The sequence below is a fragment of the Podarcis liolepis genome (genome assembly GCF_965112155.1).
Source record: "Podarcis liolepis genome assembly, chromosome: 2".
In the NCBI taxonomy this organism is placed as follows: domain Eukaryota; kingdom Metazoa; phylum Chordata; class Lepidosauria; order Squamata; family Lacertidae; genus Podarcis; species Podarcis liolepis.
Genome location: NC_139555.1, coordinates 76,439,108 through 76,461,541, shown reverse-complemented (window position 1 = coordinate 76,461,541; position 22,434 = coordinate 76,439,108). Strand labels below are relative to the sequence as shown.

General features: G+C 40.7%; 1 protein-coding gene across 3 annotated transcripts in view; it reads left to right on the top strand.

Annotated features, from left to right (window-relative positions):
* The window catches only part of CENPP (centromere protein P), a 155,307-nt gene that overhangs the window by 130,284 nt on the left and 2,589 nt on the right, over positions 1-22,434 (top strand). For all 3 annotated transcript variants that reach the window (XM_083489044.1, XM_083489042.1, XM_083489043.1), the window contains exons 7-8: positions 16,942-17,021; positions 17,976-18,064. In XM_083489044.1, the coding sequence (XP_083345170.1) occupies positions 16,942-17,021; positions 17,976-18,064 (169 nt within the window). The remainder of the gene's footprint in view (positions 1-16,941; positions 17,022-17,975; positions 18,065-22,434) is intronic.

Here is a 22,434-nt window from a genome sequence, read left to right as displayed (position 1 = left end):
CAAAGCACCACATTGGTTTGCTTTTTAAAAATCATTTGCAAGTTATTGTTTTCTGTTTAATACATTCTCCTTTAACACTCTTTTTCTATGTTTTGTTAACTTGAGCAGCAGCAGCACACAAGCCATTCAGTCTGTAGGACTCCACACCAGCAAAGGGGGTTTGAGCATAGCTAGGCCATTCAATAGAACTGGCTGCATCGTGATGAAAAAACTGGAGGTAACTCAGCCATGAACTTCTAACTCATGGCAGAGAAGCTACAAAAACAATGATGAGGCATTATTCTGTTCCCTCTACCACATTTGATGAATTGGATTTTTTTACCAACAGTGAAAAAGGAACACAGACAGTGAATATTAGAATTCCTTTGGAAGTAGCATAAACAGACAAATTGGAGGGAGCAATTGACTCTTGGCCTTTAAGCTGTGCAGACCTGTGTTCATGATTGACTGATACAATATGGTTGATTTATTGTATTTCTCTGCCACTTTCCATACAGTGTATTCCAAGGTGTCTTACAAATGATAAACAGCAGCAATGTAACATAACATCTTAGTTACACCACATCTTAGATACGTGGCCCCCACGTGCATTGGTAGAGCGCATATAAGCATGTTCCTTTCTGTTGCGCCTTCTTCTGGGTTCAAAAGGACCTGTGCATCAATTGGATTCGCCTAAAATGGTCACCACCTATATAATCAAGGTTTTTTTCCAGCCAGAAACTCACTGAAATTCAGTTAGAGCACCTCTCAGGTTGGCGCCATTGCCATTCTTAGAGAACAAGGGAGGTGTCCATGGTGAGTGCTGGCCACCCTTTTAATAGAAAAATAGCACCGTGTGAAATTAACAAACATCATTAAAACCATTATAAATAATTATAGATGATAAAATAATACTGTCAATACAGCAGCTAAAAAGTAAGGTAAAGATTATTACATTTACCCATCTCCACACACTATGAACTCAAGAATCATTCACTATGCTCAAACCATGAAAATTCGCAGCTGGCATACAATTATGCCCTGATCCACCAAGCCTGCTGTCACCTAAGCTTCAGCCATCACAAAGGGACTGTGATAAACTCCACACGCACTTCCTTGCTGTGCCAGATGCTCATTGTGGAGTATCACTATTCAACCCCCACAAACAGTAGCAATATAAAATAACAAACAAAGGTGATGATATCCTTGAATAGATACGTGCTCATTCTGCTTGGTTTTAAAATCAATCCCACGCTATCATTTTTATTTTTAAAGCCAAAACATACAATGAAATTAGAGTATTCATTGACTACCATCTCATTTACAGCAATCAATTAACCTTTCCCTACTTTCAGCTATATCTTTTATCAGCAAATTGACTAATAGTAGCATGCGTATAAGGGATGCGGGTGGTGCTGTGGGTTAAACCACAGAGCCTAGGACTTGATGATCAGAAGGTCGGCTGTTTGAATCCCCACGACGGGGTGAGCTCCCGTTGCTCGGTCCCTGCTCCTGCCAACCTGGCAGTTCGAAAGCACGTCAAAGTGCAAGTAGATAAATAGGCACCTCTCCGGTGGGAAGGTAAACGGCATTTCCGTGTGCTGCTCTGGTTTGCCAGAAGTGGCTTAGTTATGCTGGCCATATGACCCGGAAGCTGTACGCCGGCTCCCTTGGCCAATAAAGCGAGATGAGCGCCACAACCCCAGAGTCGGATATGACTGGACCTAATGGTCAGGGGTCCCTTTACCTTTTTAGCATGCGTATGTTATCTTAGAATCTGTGCCATGCTTGCTAACACTTGCTCTCTTTCTAAGAGAAAAAGTTGCTGGAGCCCAACCCTGTCTAGAAGTCTTGTTCCTTGCTCTTAATTTTTTTTGGGGGGGGGGCAGATAGGCTGTAGCTTTTCCATTGTTAAGGAAAGGCACACTTGATCTTTGCAGTTAAATTTTACTTAATGCACATTTCACATATGTCAGGGTTTATCTGTGGTATGAAATAGAAATTCTGCCTTTGGTTGGTGCTACAATCCTTGGGCTGGATTCTATGAACTAATTTTGCACAGGGGCTTATAGGACTGGGCCATAGGTTGCTGGGGGATCCACATCAGAGAATGCTTTATCATGTTTACTTCTTCATAATTCCATAGTGTAATACAAACCCAGCCCAATTCTCAGTTGCTGGCCTTTCATTGTGTGGTCATTGCCTGGATCCATTTTGTTGCTACTTCATTTAGGTTTACAACAATACCTAAAATATCCTATACTTATACACATGTGGTTACTGTTTAAAGAGGCTGTATTCAAAGCAAATGCTTTTCTAAGGTACATAAAGCAGTGCCATTTAAGCATAAAGAATCCTATTACATTACTGCAGACATACTATTTAGTCCAAGTTAGGAAAATAATATAGATTAGGTTTCTAAATTAGTATGGTTTCTGTAGTAGTAAGGAATCTGTTTATGCTGAATAGGATGATATATATTTCAACTTGTCATGAATCATTTTTGGTTGGATTTCATTGGTGAACAAGAGGTTCTCTAGTTCCTACTGACTTAGGAGGGGGAAATGGGCTGGGAATTTTACAGACACAAGTTTTGAGCTTGCAAACAGCCTTCTTGGTTCAAGTGAAATAAACTGAAAACAGCTGGACTAGAGTATGGCAAAGGAGAAAATGAATCGTGTTATTTTCAGTCTGAATTCAGATGACTCAGGTTTTAGAGCAGATACAAAAACATGAAGAGCCAGACACCTTTCACTTCATAAAAGACTATTTTGCTTACATTCTTAAATACAGTGGTACCTCGGGTTACTTATGCTTCAGGTTACATACTCCACTAACCCAGAAATAGTACCTTGGGTTAAGAACTTTGCTTCAGGATGAGAACAGGTGTCAGGGGTTTAGGAGCAGAGGCACGGGCAAGGGAGGAAACAGAGAGCGAAGGGGAGGAGGCAGAAGAAAAGATGAGTGATGACGACGACCCGAGATCTCCTAGTCTTTCCAGTGAATCAGAGGATTCACAGAAAGGAGCACCAGTGGCCAGGGCAAGGGGGGAGTCTAGGGGGGCACCCCAGGAAGATAGAGCCAGAGGGGACTCAGGGGGGAGCAGCTGGAAATCGGGACCAGCGTCACCGCCAGGAAGCAGGGAAGAGGAAGGGAGCCAGGGGGGAAGCGCTGGCAGCTCACCACAGGAGGGAGGGCATGAGTCAGGAGTGGCCACACCTCCATCGGGGAGCGAAGAAACGGTTAAGAGGAAAGTGGAAGGTTGGGCGCGCGCGCCAAGTTCAAATGCAGAGGAAGGCGGCGCAGTAAGCAGCCCCGAAAGGGAGCCAGGTCCTAAAGCCCGGCGCAAGGAGGCAGGAGGGTCCGGGTCAGCGTCAGAAGAATCCCGGAAGGAAGAAGCCCCGGGGGGTAGAGGGACCCAGAGGAGGACAGTCAGGCGGAAAAGGTGGAGCAAGGCTAGGATATTAAGTTGGTGCACACGGGGCGGAGACTCAGACGGAGCTTCGCCGATCTAGCTACTAGACGTAGAGTTGCGCGCAGCAGCGTGAGAATGGAAACTGTAATTCAATAAAGACTTTTACTTAATGATCGCTGGCTAGCGTGATCCTCTGTGAGCTAGGATCTTCAAGCAGCTCTGACAACAGGAATCATGCTCCGGCGGTGCAGCGGCAGCAGGAGACTCCATTAGCTAAAGTGGTGCTTTAGGTTAAGAACAGTTTCAGGTTAAGAACGGACCTCCGGAACGAATTAAGTACTTAACCCGAGGTACCACTGTAAATACATTCAGAATAAATATATCCCACAGAATCACCTCTTACTGTCTCTCTGACCTATATGCCGTGCTGCATGGTCTTCAAATAAGCTAAAATTAGGACTCCATTCGAAATCCATTTTTTAAAAGACTACCATTGGAAGGAAGTCTTTTAACTAAAAACTAAACATAACTCTCCCATTACAGTCTTTTGTTGTTTGCCCCATGAATCACTCCTTTACAATCATGGCTATCATTACCTCTATTTGCAGTATTCAGGCTGTGAGTACCATTGCTTATGTAGCCAAAATGTCAGCACCCATTCACAAGAGGTAGGTATAACTAGGCTTGGGAGAGCCCCAAGGTTTGCAGAAGTGCAAACTTTAGGAGACCACCCTAAGAGCAGGACCAAAAGCAGTCTAATGAGGGCTGGGCATAAATGACCATGTAATGTTGACTGTAAAGCCGAGTGGACAGCAAACTGCATTGGAGAAGGAATGGAATAGAGTTCCTGCAACTCTGAACAGAAGCACTCCATACTGCAACATTTTGTTGCAGGCCCCATTTGTCTTTATATATTTATGTTTACAAATGTATAATTTCGATATTTATATGCTTTTTAAAAATACAGTACAAACTTATGCATGCTTGTTTATAATTAGTACCCATTGATATAAATGGAATTTATTCCCAGTAAGTGTGTACATGATTATTTTAGGCTACAGTTCTATGCAGTCTAAGCCATCTTGTCCAGTATTTAGATTCCCAGAGTGACCAATCAGATGTCTATGAGAAACCCACAAATAGGACATGAAAGTATCCTTGTTCTTAGTGGTGCTTCCTTCTGAATAGATGTGTAAAACATTGCACTGTTAGATTGGATCGGTTACTGTGTGTGGTAAAATGCTTCACATTTACTTCTATTATCAATTGTTTTTTTAAAAAAATAATGCAAATATTAAAGTAATCATTTTCACTATCCTCCAGAAACACACGGGGAACAGCTATTTCAAATATTTATTTTGGGGGATTTTGCTGTTTCTGGAACAGTAACAGATACAGAATTTCCCATTCCAGCAATGTAAATTTTCCCAACTGAACAGTTTGCAGGATTCCATTTTCATCCCCAAATGTGCACTTCTCCATTGTCTCCTGAGACAAATGGATGCCACCAACACTATTTTCTAATTGCAATAGAATCAGAAGTCTGTAGCATCCACCCAGAATGGCTATAATTATGCTCTGGAACTCGCTATAATTATGCAGGGAACTTAAGGCCTAGAAGGTGGGTAAGACAAATGCATTCCTCCCAGCTTTTCTACCAGATTCTTGGGAAATTTCCTAGGCTACACCTCTTTCCCAAGCCACAGTTCCGCATCCTCCTTGAGTGCTTTTGCCTGACTGGAATGTGTACTTGAACTGTGATAATGCCTGGATGGAGGATGAAGAGATATGAGGAGGGAGTGTAGAAGCCTCTGGCTTTTTCATGGCTGAAATGTAGCCTACTGTTCAAACAAAAGAGTTGCATCAGTTACCTCACCCACTTTTGCCTCTGGCCATGTTCACCACTGGCATTTGGCCTCTGAAAAGTTGCTCATAGGGAAATGCAAGCCTTGGGTTGAAAATGTAGAAGTGTCAGGACATAAATCGTATCTACTCTGCCATATCCAATATATATAATTCATATTCTGACACTGACTTCTCCAGGAATCAGAAATTTTTCACAGGTTTTCAAATTGTTTTTGAAGCATATTCTACCTTGGTTTAGTACATTTAATATGCTTTTGATTTAACACTAAACATCAAATAAAGCACTTTAGTCAGATTTTCATCTCATCAATGAATAAATAGGAAACATATGTAGTCATAGCATGTGAACATTCAGTTGTAAAGTAAGACTCTTCAAGCTCAACATGAAACTGTCTAGTGCATACATATGAGGAAGAATTTGCTTTCTTTAGACAAAGATTCAATAGGATTCAAAGAAGTACAGAAATTTAATAGCTAATTTATGACTTTCTGATATTTTTCACATGGTGATATTGCCCAGTTATCCCAGCAAGAGAGTTCAGAAAACCTCATCTAACCAATTCTCAGCTTTGATCCCTGAGCTTCTCAAAAACTCTGTTTCCTCTTTCATAGCAGCATATTTGAAACTCAACCCTCCCTGTCTTTGAAGATTTTGTGATAAAATTGCTTAAAGTAAAAATACCCCCCTGAACCATCCCAGAACAGCATGGGAGGTGGTGCTGGGATGAGTAGAACTCCATTCAGCCCATGATAATAAATTCAGACTCCAACCCATAGTGAAATAAATCAATAAAGTAATAGTTCTCCCTTCAACTTATTCAGAATATTTGCACTTAAATTTGTAATATCCTTCTTGTGTTTGTGAAAGATGGCATTACATGATGAGTTTGTACTCTTACCATGAGCCACTCCTTGAGTCATAGGCATGAATGACAGAGGGCAGAGGCCTTCATTGGGATTGTGGGACACTGTGTCACTGGCATCTTCATTCAGCCTCCAGAGGCAAATGTGTATGTGGAGCCCACCTTTCTTGTCATAGCACAGAACCACAGAACCAGAGCAGGAAATGGCAAGGTCTCTAGAATCTCACTACAGAAGTCTGGGCCACCAGGGACAGAGTTCCACATGCAGGTTATTTCTGCTTGCAGGGCACGCAGGACCCAAGCCTACACTGGGGTTGTGAACAAGGGGAATCACATCCTGGGAAGTGTTCTCTCTCTATACTTTCCTTCTTCACCATACCTGGACTCCAGATATTCAGACTAACCAGCGCATTTTACTGGTTGTCTCAGCCTTTCTGAGATACACTCAAAACTCTTCCCAATCCCAGCTGGCAGCTCTGCATCTAAAGCAAGATTGGAACCTTTTGGTGATATGAGTATATTGTATATGTGATGTGATATTTATTGTTGATCAGGGATTTCAAAGTCTCTGGGCAACACATCCAAATTTAAGACTGGGTCACTTGATTGTTTTCATGATGGCATCCTCACCATAACTCAGGAATTTTCCATTTCTGTCAAATGCCTAATCTAAAAAATAATAATCTCGGCAGTACCCACCACATTAGTTAATAAGACTGTTGTACATTTTTGTGATCATCATCAAAAGCGCATACACAGAAACATTGTTTAATTACTTTGCTCTGTGTAAAACAACCTGAAGAGATATACAAAGTGAAGTGCCTGTGATACTAAATTACCAGATGAAACTTTGGGTCTCAAAAGAAAAGAGAGAGGGAGTTGGAATTCATTTGTATGAGTTGGGGAAAACAAAGTAATGAAACTCTCTCATATCACAAATATCTTCTTTGGGACAAAAAGAAAATGGGTTGCATTCCTGAAAAACTGCTCAAGCCTAAAAGCTGTTCTTGTTTCTTTCATGACAATGATGTTAGTGTTAACTTGGGCTTTTTAGACAATATCTGTTGCATAAAGGCAAGATCTAACACGGAATGCCAAGTGTTGAGGTAATTATTTTAATTTACCCAAGCTTTTCGTCAAGAAAATTTTATAGCATTATGTTGCACATAATATTCAGAAGTGCAGTGACTTGCATCCAGACTACCTGTAACTTCAGACATGGTTTGAGTTAGCCTTGATAGCAATTCCCTCCAATATTAAGGCATGTGTGCATAATTTTAAAGGTACCTGAACACTCTTTAACAACAAGAAAATAGGCTCTACAAGCCTCATAAAGCTTCTTGAAGAAATGTTGAAGTTTCTTTTAGCCAAAAAAAAAAAAGTGTTTACAATTCTAGAATATGCCAAAGTATTGATATGAAAGCAATATCAGCGTCTCAAATGTGTTTTAATAGTTGTGCTTTTATGATTGTTTTTATATTTGTAAGCCACTTTGCAATTCCTTTGTGGAGGGGAAAAGTGGACTATAAGTTCTATGGGAAGCTGAGTCTAAAAGGCCCCAGTACACAAATTTTCATGGCCCTCTAGTGGCTATGATGGCTCATTTACCAGAAGTAATGTATTTATTAGCATTAACTCTGGAAGTATATACTCAATTCTAACCAAAGTAAGCCTCCTGATATATAGTTTGCTCTAGGACTAAACTAAGCCTACCCCACATCTTCAAAGCTCTCTTCTGAACCACTTCTAATTTCCCAGTCTTGAAAATGCATTACTACTTTTTAAAATGTTCCAGAGAACACTGTTGTTTCCCACAAAATCTGAAGTTTCGGTACATGTCATAGTACAGTCTTATTACATAAATTTGGCATAGTGTTTCTTCAGCTATTTAAAAGCAGCCTACAGAATCTCATTTTGGGTTGCGAGGGGGAACCCTCCTTTTGTCCAGTGCACTTAAGCCTTGAACAGGAATGTATACATAAACAACATTTTAGAATAGTTTTCATACCAAGATGATGAATATTATACCCAGCCTCAGGGCACACTGAAGTGCTGCACTAAGAGCACTGAAAAGCATTCCTGTGCCATATCTCCGTTTTGGTTGTTAGGCAACTTGTACAACAGTAGTATCTCTTTCAGTTATTTCTGCCATTTATTGTCCTCTGCATGAATACACTTAGTGTCAAAATAAGTCAAAAGTATCTTTCATTTGGAAAGACATCATGTGACAGCCCTTTTGAGAAAGTTTTGTTATATCTACCACTGTGAGAGATACAAGTAACTTCAAGCCCTGACTATAGGATGCCATATTTCTATTAAGAGTATGAAAGGAAGGACTACTCTCATTTTCCTTGTCCCTTTAAAGCAGTGAATAATACAGAGAATGATTGTTTGCTCAGTTCTGTTCACTAACTCCTCAGTAACCATCTTGCCCAGTGAATCCATGCATATTTGCAATGAGGACATAAAGGGATGTTTCCAGCTGAGGGTGTTATCTCGCAAATAGGCTGTTTTGAAGCAGATTAAGCTTTTATGTGTGCACAGTTTGCCACATCAGTTACCGATAGTTTAACTGTAACCTGTCTCACACAGTTCTTCTGATGCTAAAATGTGGAGAGGGGAAACTATGTGTGCTATTGGAAAGAAAGGGGAACAGAACAGAAGTGGACAATGGCTGGTGAGACAACTGGGGATGTACTCCTTGGGGAAGTGGCCTTCCTTCCTGAGAAAGAGTCCTTTATAAAAACATTTTATAATAGCAACTGGAACCTTGGCTGATGATGTAGTATAGTTCCCTCCAAATAATACTAATGTATTGTTATATATAATTTTTTAAAACCACAATTATTACCAAGGGATTTTTCTGAGTCAGTAAACTGGGTAAGTACTATCATTTGTGTTTGTCCCAAGAGCATGGGAAAAGACATGAACAAAATTCTAAACTTCTTGGCACCAGTATCTTAACTCTTCCCAACCACAAATTGGATCTTAATTCTTCTTCCACCCCACACCCCAATACAGCTATATTTTGTACATTCTTGTGACTAATTAGCATTTAAACTGACAGAACCTAGGCTAATATATATTTCTGAAGTTATTTATCAGACAAACGATGCTCTAGTAGATTAAAAACGTTCGATTTTAATCTACAACAGCCTAACACAGCCACGCTTCTGGAATCTGCTAACGCAGTGGAACACAGAAGTTTGTATGAACACCAGTCTTAATTATTAAGCATAAGAATGCTAGGCGTGGAACAGCACTTGAAATCCAAGATAACCAACAAGGATTAATGAACCTATAAAGTCTGGTTTTTAATCTAACAAGCAATGCTTACTTCAGATTATTTACAGTTAACCCTTTTCAGTGAGTCTAGCCTCATTGGATGTTCCATGGGTAGGAAAGCCTTGGCTCTGAGGATTGGCACCTCTGCACATTTGTTGCACCTGTGAGATAGTAAGGTAACCTACTACCAACACTGTGTTTCAAAGTTGAGGAAACAGTACATTAATAGAATGGGTTATAGAATTTCATACTCTGGCTTTCCATTAAGGAAATAAACAATGGAGAGTCTTGTGATACCTTGAAAACTAACAAATCTAAATAGGGCATAATTGATTGTGCATGAAGTGTCACCTTCAGTTGCAGGTAATATGAGGGTTGCACTCCATTCATCTGATGTAGGGGACTCTAGTCCGCAAAAATTTATGTCATATTAAATTATTTTATTATTCTTTGAGGTGCCAAAAGACTTATTGTTGTTTTTCCAACACACTAACACAGCTTCCCCTCTGGAAATTAAAGGAATTGTGTCTGTAAATGTGTGCTACTTTCTGTAGCTTATAAAATTCTCGGTGGTGGTGGTGTCTACATTTAATATTTTCCATGTGCTGTATACTAAACAATCCTCTAGTCTGCTCTGTGAAAAACTGCTGACTATGTAATTGTATTTAAGCTATAACATTCATGTTTTTTAATTTACATTCTTTGTTCAGATGACTTTAATTTAAAAGTCCTTGAGGTTTAAGTCTTAATCCATCACTTTTTCCAGTGAAGTCACACAAACCCTATGTGTGCTGTTTCTTTCTTGTTTTGTATTGCTGTTTCAGTAGCTACATTTGTTGCGACATGTTAAATTTAAATTTGTGGTACAGAGCTTAAGTAGTCAAATTTCAGATTGCTTTGCTTTGATTCTAATGTCATGATGACAGCAATAGCACATGGACTGCAAATAATCACACAGCATTCCCATTACAAAATGCTAAATTGTGGTGAAGGGGTATGAGCTGAAAAAGCCATTAATAGACCTTTAACTTTTTCAGACCATAGCACTATAGGAATTAAGAAGTCCTTTTGCACTGTCACTTTGCTGTTCCATCCACTTTCTGATGAGATTTTCTGTGCTGAAAAGAATGTGATATACAACTTCCCATAGATATTGACCATAATCCAGCAAAGAGTTGGGTGAATATAAACCTGGTGTAAAAAATTTATGAAATAAGTATACTTCCAAAAAAATTACTACATTTTTATCTGGCCTTTCTTCTATCAAGGAACCCAATGTGATGTGATTTCCCAATCACATCACCAAGGACCCAAAGTATACATGTAAATTCCAGGTGCTTTTCTATCTTGCTTGCTCACCTTCAGCAAGATGGTGGCTTCATGTGCCTCCAGAATATACCCTGGGATTATGTTACAATTATGCAAAAATCTCCCAACACAATAGAGTCTACATTTTACACAACTTTTATGTTGGGAGTGGGAGAGGCACAAAGGTAATAAAAAAATAAAAAATCAACTAGCAAGTACAAACTAAAGTTCTTACTCAGTCAGTTTGGTTTTGGCATCTGTTGTAGCTGACAGTGCTTGTGAGACTTGGAAAACAATTCCAGACAGGGCAGTTACTTAATGTTTCTAAAATCCCAGGAACATCCATTTAAACTCTTAACTTGCTACAAAGTATAACCAGATCCTGGAAAAATAATGGATTTTCAAATGAAGTGAAGTGTTTGGTTCAACCAAAAATACTTTCCATTTCCTCATCTACTCCAATAACAAAAACGGTGTACATTCTGAGGTGTCTGACGTGCACTTTTTTTAACCCAGCTGAGTTGTAGAATGAATCAGTTGCCTACCCTTTAAAAAGTCCTTGAAACTGTAATACAATTGGCACTGAAACTAGAGAAACATATTTTTCATGGGTAGTGAAGCATTCACAGTGTTGTTTTTAAAGTTTAGCTTCCCATTTCTCCTTTATTTAGCTAGGTCACAGATTTATTGGATGGAAAATTTCCCTTTAATTTAGGGATGGCTAATCTTGGCCATCCAGCTGTTACTAGACTCAAATTCCCATCAGCTCCAGCCAGCATGGGCTGCAGCCCAGCAACATCTGACAAGCCAAAGGTTAACCACCTCTGTTTTAAGCAAAGTCCAATCCACTAGAAGATCAATGTGATTGAAAGGGATTAGGAAAGTGTTCTCATCTACCTAAGTGGAGTTGTTCAACAGAGGCCTGCATGCCTTCACACATATGACAGCTGAGTCTAACTTTGGAAAGCAGTCTCTGTTGATGATTCTTCTCCATCGCCCTTCTTCTGGTTCTTCTGCATCTGCAGAGAGGGGTGAATATAGGTGATCATTTACCAAATGATATTTGACCACACTGTATGTGACCACCAGTCATCAGTATTGTCCTGACAAGCAATGAGTTGCCACTTTCCAGAAGAGTGCACGCTTACCAGATATCCCTTGTGTGTACACCATGATAAGTTACTACTCAGCTATTTGCTTTCAGCACTCTATATAAGAGGAAGGACACCCAACCACATGTCCCACATCAAGCTTATAAGCAGTGTGCTCTAATTACTGGATATCAGTTTTAGGCTTTCAGTTTGGGTGAGTGAGAAAATAATATACACTGCCTGAAAATGCTTTCTCCTGGCACTAGCAAAATGTTTAGAACATTATTTTTATAGCTAGGTGTCCCTAGAGCATCCAGGAGTTTAAGAGCCAGAGCCTAATAAGTTAAATTAGCAATAAGTTAAATTAGTTGTTGCTCAATAGTATTATTGTCTCGACAGCAGCTAGTGGAAGGTAGGTGAGAAGAGATAGGTGTCACATCAATATGCAGCTTCTGCAGACCGTATGGCATCTTCTGAAAGGGAACAAGAAATTGAGGACAGTTACATGAGATCTGGAACAAGCTCTGGGTAGGTTGTCCAGGCCAAGACCTAAAAGCATCTAGGGGTGGCTTTTCCAACTACAGTGTGGCAATGACTGATATGTCTTCTCTCAGAATCACTTTTTCTATGCTGACAGGAGAACTTCACTAGGTACAGCTTGCAGTGATGGATAAAGATGGACATCATAGAAGTCTCCCTTCTATGCAAACCTTAAAAGGGCAGGATCTCTCTCAAAACTGACAGTTTCAAAAGTTGTTTGGAACAAATATGCATACCACAGCTGGGTTTATTTGTCTGTGTGCTAAACTGAAACATGTGTGTTATTGGAAATCTCCAATCCTGTTCCATCAAATGTGGACTACAGATATTTCTTTGTTATCTCCCAAAAGTGTAGAAACATTCAAAGATGAGTGATTGCTTTTCACCTTGGATATGAAAGTTTTTTCATTCCTGTGAGGAAATCCTAACACAATCATATTTTTTTATCCATGACTTCTAAGAATGGAGGTTGTCAACATGTGAATCTCTGTCTCTGTTGAAAAATGCCCTGTGAATATTCTAGATCTTTTTGTTGGAGAATCCATTTCCTTTGTCTTAGGAACATGTCAAGGAAGTTGAAGTTGCAAAAATCATCCAAAGTAACCAATGTCTGAAAGCTGTAGCTAGGTTTTTAGTTATTTATGGCTTATGCTCAGGACTTGGTGTGAGATGTAAGTGCTATTAAACTAATAATGATCCCAGTGCTATCAAGTTCAACACATATTTATGTGGGGAAATTGCCAAGGAAGTCCAGTAACTTTTGAGTTCAGAAAAGGAAGCTTCCCAAAAATGACGGGATTGGTAAAAAGGAAGCTGAAAGGGAAAGTGAAGCAGGTCAAATTTGTCTGAAATGCTTGCTAGATACTCTACTCAGCTAGAATGTATACTGCAGACCAGGGGCACAAAGAGTAAAGAGCACAAGAAGGCTTCCTTTGAAAAATAGAAGTTTTGTCTAAATGTAGGGAATAAAAAGAAATACAAACTTTGGCAAAAGAAATGAAAACAGACAAAAAGGAATGCTGTGAAAAAGAACCGTATTTTTTGCTCTATAAGACTCACTTTTTCCCTCCTAAAAAGTAAGGGGAAATGTGTGTGCATCTTATGGAGCGAATGCAGGCTGTGCAGCTATCCCAGAAACCAGAACAGCAAGAGGGATTGCTGCTTTCACTGCTCAGCGATCCCTCTTGCTGTTCTGGCTTCTGAGATTCAGATTTTTTCCCTTGTTTTCCTCCTCCAAAAACTAGGTGTGTCTTGTGGTCTGGTGCGTCTCATAGAGCGAAAAATACGGTACATAGAAGTTTTCAGTTTCTCATGATAGCAGAAGCTGAGGTCATCCAGTGAAGCTGTACATTGGAAGTTTCAGGAGAGATAACAGGAAATACAGTGCACTGTTACTGTGGAATTTGTTCTATAATATGATTTACATCAACCTGAATGGCTTTAAAAGAAATTTAGACAAATTCATGGAGGATAAGGCTACCAGTGGCTATCAGTCATGATTTACAAAGAAAAAAATTAAATAGCTTCCTTTCTACGGGTAGGACTAGAAGGGGGCATGGACGTAGCCAGGATTTTCGTTAGGGGGCAGGCTTTCGTGAGGGCGGTAGAACCTCAGATAGCATTGGGGGGACACAGGAAGGAAACAAGGTCTGAAGGGAGCCACAGTTGGAAAAATATACAGCCCTTCATCAAAAGATCTCAGGGAAGTTCACAGAATAAAATACAAGATTAAAAAACAGCTTGGTTCAGCAGGACTTGATGCAGCAAGACTTGTTCAGTGGTTGACTACAGGCCCTCAGCTGAGATACCAGCCAAAGAAAAATGCTATCCCTTCTTTCCTTCCTTTGATCCTTGTTCTTTTCTTTAACCATCCAGTTTGTTCCGTACTGGAATAAGATTTCTGAAAATAACCATGAGAAAACCATTGTGGGTTGTTGTGGGTTCCCTTTCTTTGTCTGCTCTTCACCTTCCTTTGCCAGCTCAGTTGCTGACCATTCAAGTTAAGGTTGGAAAACATTTGAGAAACCCTTCTTTTTATATTCATTGTTTGAGGAAGTCTAGCATGTTATTTGCCTACAGCCTTTGCAAAAATAGTCTGCATTATCCGTGGAAGTTTCTGTAAACAAATTCCAAACACTGGGGGTTCTATAGAAGAGTCTGCTGAGGAGGAAACTCCTCATGTACTGGAAAAGTCCAGTACATAAACACCTCTAGATCATGACCCAAATCTGCTGACTTAGGTAACCACAATTTGAATATGTCACAAAATCATATGCATACTGCAGTTTGCTGTGTTTTATTGGGAAGAGGGAAGGGTGGACTTCCCTGGGCCTAGGTACTGAGCATCATAATTTTGCATCATAATCTTCCATGCTTTTCTCACTGTAGTAAAATACCATACTAATTATCTGCCTTTTTTGTAATAAATCTCTTGTCACTACTCAGTTCAGTGCAAGATCTTTTGTTTTTCTTGTTCATATGGATTCCAGCAGCAAGGTCCGCACATTACACTGAGATCGCAGTTTAATGTATTGTATTCCCAAGCAACAATAAAAGGGAGCATGTGGCAGCCATTTCTGTTTGCCAGATGTAGATAGGATCTTGCAAAATGATTTGTCTCCAGTGCACTTCAAAGAAACGTCCTGACCCTTTATCACTACCATTTATTCTCTTCCTGCTTTGATCTGTGTAAACTAATTTAAACTAGTTTCTTTTCACATTTCACAAGATTTCTTACTCTGTAAACCAGCCAAATATCAAGCAGGAAGAAAGTGGTTTGTTTGTTGGTTTGTTTGTTTGTTTGTTTGTTTGTTTGTTTGTAATGTGGGTTGTTGTTTTTTGTAAACACATCATAGCAATTTGAGGATCTTCAGCTTAGATCATGCTTATTAATGCAACAGTTACTCAGGAATAATAGCTCCAGTGATCACTTCAGTTTGTTTGTTTGTTTGTTTGTTTGTTTGTTTGTATTTGTTTATATGATCAGGATATAAATCCAAGTACTGTACAGTGTAAAAAAAAGGATGCAATTCAAAGTTCTCTGCAAGCATGGTAAACTGAAAGTGATCTAATACACACACAAGTAATTATATGAGAATTTGTTTCATGACACTCATATAAAGTTCCCTGTAGAAGTATTTGCTTCCTCTTACTTGGACACAAAATAAAGAATAATGGAAAGGTTTTTTTTATCATAGCAGAAACAGTCTGCTGTACTTGGACTTTTTTTCCAGTGAATATGGGTGTATGGTAATATTTATTTATACATACATACCCCACCCACTCTGGGCGGCTCCCAACAGAATATTAATAAAAAAGCGACAACATCAAACATTAAAAACTTCCCTAAACAGGGCTGCCTTCAGCCCTATCTTAAGATCAGATAGTTGTTTTTATATTGTTAAATCCAGACTTGGTGAGAGTGGAAATCCACTAACTGAACAACTCTGTTGGAGGAAAAGTGGGGAGGCCATATTTGCCAATTTCCCTACAGCCCCCAATGCCCAACTAAAACCTGCTACAGAGGGTTGTGGCGAGGCCATACCAGAGGGTTGCACGAGGCACTGGCAAAAAATCACCTTGTCTCATTATGTCCAACCCATAAGAATTTTTCTTCAAGTGGTCTTTTGTGCAATCACAATTGTTGTATCATCATCCGTGCACACTACACCTTACCCATCAGAAGGCCTTGGAATTCTAGTTCAAACCATGGGCACAGATGCCTTGGAGAACTGCTGCCTCGGATCATCCTAAGTCCTGGAGAGGGAGGCCTCATAAAGAGGCTTCCAAAGAGATGTTCCTTCTCACTACCAGGCTGAATCTATGTTCAATCTAGAAAGATCATAACTTGGTGGTAGACCACATGCTATGCATACTGAAAGATGCAGGTTCATTTCCTGGCATCTTCAATAAAAGGAATAAGGTAGCAGATAACAGGGAAGACTCCTGCCTGATACTCTGGAGATAAACCACCGGTCAGATGAGACAGTAATGGAATAGATGGACAAACAGCCTGATCTGGCATATCACAACTTTCCTACATTGCCCTTATGTTCAGAATTGTATTTATTTACTAGATGTAAATAACTCCTTTTCAACTGGAGTCCTCAGAACAGCTTACAACTTTTATGAAATGCAAATTGATATGTAAAAAGCCAAACAAAATGCGTGCATCTGGAGCAGGCATCTGGTGTCTCTCTCCTTGTATCTTCTTCACAGGGCAGTTGGTACCAGGTGGCCTGGAAGGCAGGGAGGCCACCTGCAGCAGGAACCCCTCTTCCCCTGCCTCCCAACAGAGAAGCTGGCATTAGGACTTAGATGTAGATCTTCTGCTATGCTAGGCCCTAGCCTCTCTGTCTTCAGCAATTTTTCAGAACATATGCAAGTATAATAATTACCTGAAAATCACCATTGTTGGATCATTATCAGTGTCCAGAGTCTACTCAATATTACTTCATATTGAATCTCAACTCATGTATACTTCCGGGGGGGGGGGGCAGGCAGGCTATAACTAATATTTGGCTTATCAGTAGGATTGTACCTATTAATATCGTTACAGACTGGCTATAGTATTGTCTTTTCTTACATTTAATAGAACAAGTATCCTGATGTTGTAGTACTTCCCGAAGGATCATCTGGAGATTACATGATCTTAAGAAGTGCTAACCTTCCTGGGTAAGGAAGCTTTATGATACACATTAATGAAAGTTGTTGATGAATGGTCATAGTTATAAATTATAAGTGGAATTTATTTATTCTGTTTACAACCTTTCCTTCCTTCCAAAGGAGGCCAAGGCAGCAACTGCATAGAAACTGACATAATGGGAAAGTGGTGGTAGTTTTTCAAAGGTTCACAGTATTGAAACATGATGACACAATTTGCTGTATTTGAAACTGATGGCAATAGAAATATTATTGATTGAGCAGGAACACATATTTTAGCAGGGAAATTTTCTCAAAATAAAATCTCTTTAGAATCTGCAAAATGCATTTCTTCAAAATGCAGACTAAGGTGAGTTTCATAACTTTACCTGCTTCAACATTTGAAAGTAAATTAATGATTTGGTTCATAGTCTTCGCTAAAAAGATGTTGAAATCCTCAAAGTGGAGTTACAATTTCTAGCATTTCTTATAAAGGCCTCGAGGCCATGATAAAAGTCTAGTACCAGAAAGTACGCACCCTTCATTATTTTGTTTGACAACTCAGTCATTGTAAGTGCCCTTCCATAAACCATAGTGCACTTCTCCTATGAGCCAACCTTCCTTTACATGAATAAATTGCAATAGGTAGATAAGTCTTGGAACAGGAAATTGCTTTCATTGCAACTGACCTTGCCCAGCAGGATATGGCTGAGGTGGTAGTCCTGGTGTACAAAAGTGTGTTTAGCAACTACACAATTGGTACCAGGCACGTCTCTTGAAGGGGTAACTGTAGGGTTTTCCTGCTGCCCGAAGAGAAAAGGCTGAAAAAGACTTAAGAGCAAAATAACATTCTTCCTTAGCATCAGAAATTCTGCAGCAGCAGGTATACATACGCCTAGTAGTGTGTATTTGCTAACTGCAGAGTTTTTTGCAATACAGAATTTGACCTCTGAAGCTCTGACATTTAATATCATTTGCCTTTTATAGACTTGAGTTAATGATTGTTTGGAAGATATATGTAGATGAAGGAAAAGTTACACCAGTCTTGGATCTCCTCCACAAAATACCAATGTCAGGTATGCTTACACAGTACTGTATAAAGTATTTCTTTCCTTGTTCCAACCATTTAATTCCAGCTTCATTCTCTCTCTGAAAGTCTTCTTGCTTTGCATTCCTGAAAGTACATCCTGCAAAACATTCATTGTCTTGATAACAGTATTCTTTTGGCAGCACTTAAAGACAAACTACACAATACATATTAATAACAAGAAGCAAGTCCTCGTTCGCTTTGTTTTAAATAGAAAGCAACTTATTTAGCCTTTTCTCTGCAAAGAAAAAGCATCTTGGAGACACACACACACACACACACACACACACACACACCCTTCCTGCTTTTCTACCCCAAGCTGCAGCTTGCTGAGATTACCTCAGTTTAGTTTAATGAAGCCCCCAATGGGTTTAGTATGTCACACTTGCATATAATATGTAGTTCAACAAAATCCGCATCTGTTTATTAAATGCCTACAAAGACTTTGCTGGCTAGTTCAGTTGGTATGTGTTGTTCAGCTACTTTCCTCCTGCTTCTTGGCCCTTGTTATTCCCTGTAGGCTATCAGATCAAAATACAGCTGTGATAGTAGTACGCATGAAGCCTTGACTACTGCTTCATTTGTGACTTTCTTGTTTAAGGGGAGTAATCTCCACTGGATCCACTATAATACTACACAGTTTAGGGAGGTAGTCCAAGAAGGAAATTCTTTAAGCCACCAAATAACCAGTTTACTTCTCTCAGTTTCAGTATTTTCAACTGAGAATGTAAGGCTGAGGACCTGAAACCCCTTTTGAAAGTCTGATTTTTAGTAAAGAATTGTAAAGGATAACTGTCCCATTCATTACCTATCAACTTACAACTAATGGAGGGGGGAGATACTGGGTTGCAAGTTTTCAATTCACTCAGTATAGGCTCTCTTCATCTTGCCAAACTTCCTACATAAACAGAAATTCAAGACCTACAGGGTTTAATTACTTTCAACCAATAGCTGATTTTCTCCATATTTTGTTTGAATTGTCCGAAAATTTAGAAATGCTTCAATATTGGTATTGAGTAGTGTGAACTAAACATCAAGTTTGTTTGGCATTTATCCAGAAGAGCAAAAATATTAATTATAAATCTCCTGTATTGAAGGAGTGGAATCTCTGTGACACAGAGACTAGCCAATCTGACAAGAAATTTCAGAGATGGCAAATAATGAACACACATTTCAAGAGTTTATGGTTGCCCCTTATTACAACTTGGCTATTAATATTTGCAATTTCCATTATACATTTATTATTTTTATAAAAAAGTAACTGACCTAATTTTGCTTGTTTTAAGCAGCAGCCCATTCAAGCATCTAACCAAGTTATGACCCCTTTTCAGGCTGGATAGCTCTTGGGGGCTGCATTTTAGCTGTGGGTGGAGTCAGACCCTAAAGCAAGAACACGCACCCACAGCCCATGTAGATCAGGGGGATGGGTTTCGTTCATCCCCATTGGAGTGAGGAAGTGATGGAAAAGAAGTGGGGGGGACAGGGAGATCATCTTTTCTCCACTCAATTTCTTTACACCTGCCACTGATTTTCAGCCACTACCATTTTCTTTAGCCAGATGCCCAAGATTTCCTGTCTTCAACACCTCATTTCCCTTTTTCTTCTGTGAAAATTCTGGCAGTGTTGCTCCTTAGGCAGTTTGGCAAAGCCACAGAGGCAATACAAATTATAAATATTAAATGTTTGCAACAGTTGGCAAGTTATAATTAGATAATTATGATATGGCATGCATCCTATTAGTTATCCGTTAGATGCCCCTACATCGATTTTGGACTGCAAACTTTACGCTGAAAATCATTATCAGGAAATTAAAATTTAAACCATCCTGGGGTAATATACAGAAGCCAGGGATTAATTCACCCTGTGAGGCTGCTATGCAACTTCGTACAGCATACCTAGTTCATCTATTTATTTACACTCAAGCCACATTCTTGAGTGTGGAGGCAAAGTGTCTTTAAAACTACCAAAGTTTAGAATAGGACAAAGATATATACAGTGATAGACATGCTAGATGTTGAGAGCAGACTATATATATTTAGTGTACCTATAGGCCTGTGCAGTTGGGGTAGAACTGATAGTTCTAGTGTGTGTGTGTCCCCTTTTCTTTAGGGAGTCTCCCTTCAAGAAAGTATCCAAGCCGCCAAACCAAAATATCCTTCCAAGCCCATCTCCCAGTTTGCAAAGGGTAGCATAACCAGCATAATCAAAAACTTCAGACTTCTAGGGAAATAACAGGAATGCACTCCCACCATCTACCTCCCCTTATAGGTAATCCAGTAGGCAACTAAAAGTACATAGCCAGGCTTAGTTTATCCACACCTGAGAAACAGTACAAATCCTAATGACACAGAGGTAGAAATGAGTTGTATACTGCTAATGTAAAAAAGTATTTTCTTCCTATAATAATAATAATAATAATAATTTATTATTTGTACCCCGCCCATCTGGCTGGGTTTCCCCAGCCACTCTGGGCGGCTTCCACAGAAACCAAGAAACACTAAAATATCATACATTAAAAGCTTCCCTGAATAGGGCCGCCTTAAGATGTTTTCTGAATGTCAGGTAGTTGTCCATCACCTTGACATCCGATGGGAGGGCATTCCACAGGGCGGGCGCCACCACCGAAAAGGCCCTCTGCCTGGTTCCCTGTAGCTTCGCTTCTCGCAATGAGGGAACCGCCAGAAGGCCCTCGGCGCTGGACCTCAGTGTCCGGGCAGAACGATGGGGGTGGAGACGCTCCTTCAGGTATACTGGGCCGAAGCCGTTTAGGGCTTTAAAGGTCAACACCAACACTTTGAATTGTGCTCGGAAACGTACTGGGAGCCAATGTAGGTCTTTCAAGACCGGTGTTATGTGGTCTCGGCGGCCGCCCCCAGTCACCAGTCTAGCTGCCGCATTCTGGATTAGTTGTAGTTTCCGAGTCACCTTCAAAGGTAGCCCCACGTAGAGCGCATTGCAGTAGTCCAAGCGGGAGATAACTAGAGCATGCACCACTCTGGCCAGACAGTCAGCGGGCAGGTAGGGTCTCAGCCTGCGTACCAGGTGGAGTTGGTAGACAGCTGCCCTGGATACAGAATTGACCTGTGCCTCCATGGACAGCTGTGAGTCCAAAATGACTCCCAGGCTACGCACCTGGTCCTTCAGGGGCACAGTTACCCCATTCAGGACCAGGGAGTCCTCCACACCAGCCCGCCCCCTATCCCCCAAAAACAGTACTTCTGTCTTGTCAGGATTCAACCTCAATCCATTAGCCGCCATCCATCCTCCAACCGCCTCCAGGCACTCACACAGGACCTTCACCGCCTTCACTGGTTCTGATTTGAAAGAAAGGTAGAGCTGGGTATCATCGGCATATTGATGGACACCCAGTCCAAACCCCCTGATGATCTCTCCCAGCGGCTTCATATAGATGTTAAAAAGCATGGGGGAGAGGACGGAACCCTGAGGCACCCCACAAGTGAGGGCCCAAGGGTCTGAACACTCATCCCCCACCACCACTTTCTGAACACGGCCCAGGAGAAAGGAGCGAAACCACTGTATAACAGTGCCCCCAGCTCCCAACCCCTCTAGACGGTCCAGAAGGATGTTATGGTCGATTGTATCAAAGGCCGCTGAGAGATCCAGCAGAACTAGGAAACAACTCTCACCTTTGTCCCTAGCTCGCCGGAGATCATCAACCAGTGCGACCAAGGCAGTTTCAGTCCCATGATGAGGCCTGAACCCTGATTGGAAGGGATCCAAATGGTCCGCATCCTCCAGGCGTGCCTGGAGTTGTTCAGCAACCACACGCTCAATCACCTTGCCCAAGAATGGAAGATTTGAGATTGGGCGATAGTTGGCCATACTGGCCGGGTCTAAAGATGGTTTTTTAAGAAGCGGTTTAATGACCGCCTCTTTCAGCGGATCTGGGAATGTTCCTTCACAGAGGGAAGCATTCACCACCCCGCAGAGCCCATCGCCCAGCCCTTCCCGGCTAGCTTTTATAAGCCAGGATGGGCAAGGATCAAGGAGACAGGTGGTTGGTTTCACTCGTCCAAGCAGCCTGTCCACATCCTCGGGGGTAACGGATTGAAATTGATTCCATGCAACTTGACCAGACAGGGCTCTAGCACTCTCCCGCCCCAGCCCTGCTCCCACGGTGGTGTCTAGCTCCTTCCGAATATGAGTGATTTTATCTGCAAAAAACTTTGCAAAATCGTTGCAGGAGATCTTGGGGTCTTTACAAGGCCCCGATGGTAAAGGTGGTTCCGTTAAATTGCGGACCACCTGAAAGAGTCTCCTGCTACTATTTTCTGCAGATACAATAGAGGCGGTGAAGAAAGTCTTCTTCGCCGTCGCTATCGCCACTTGGTAGGCTCG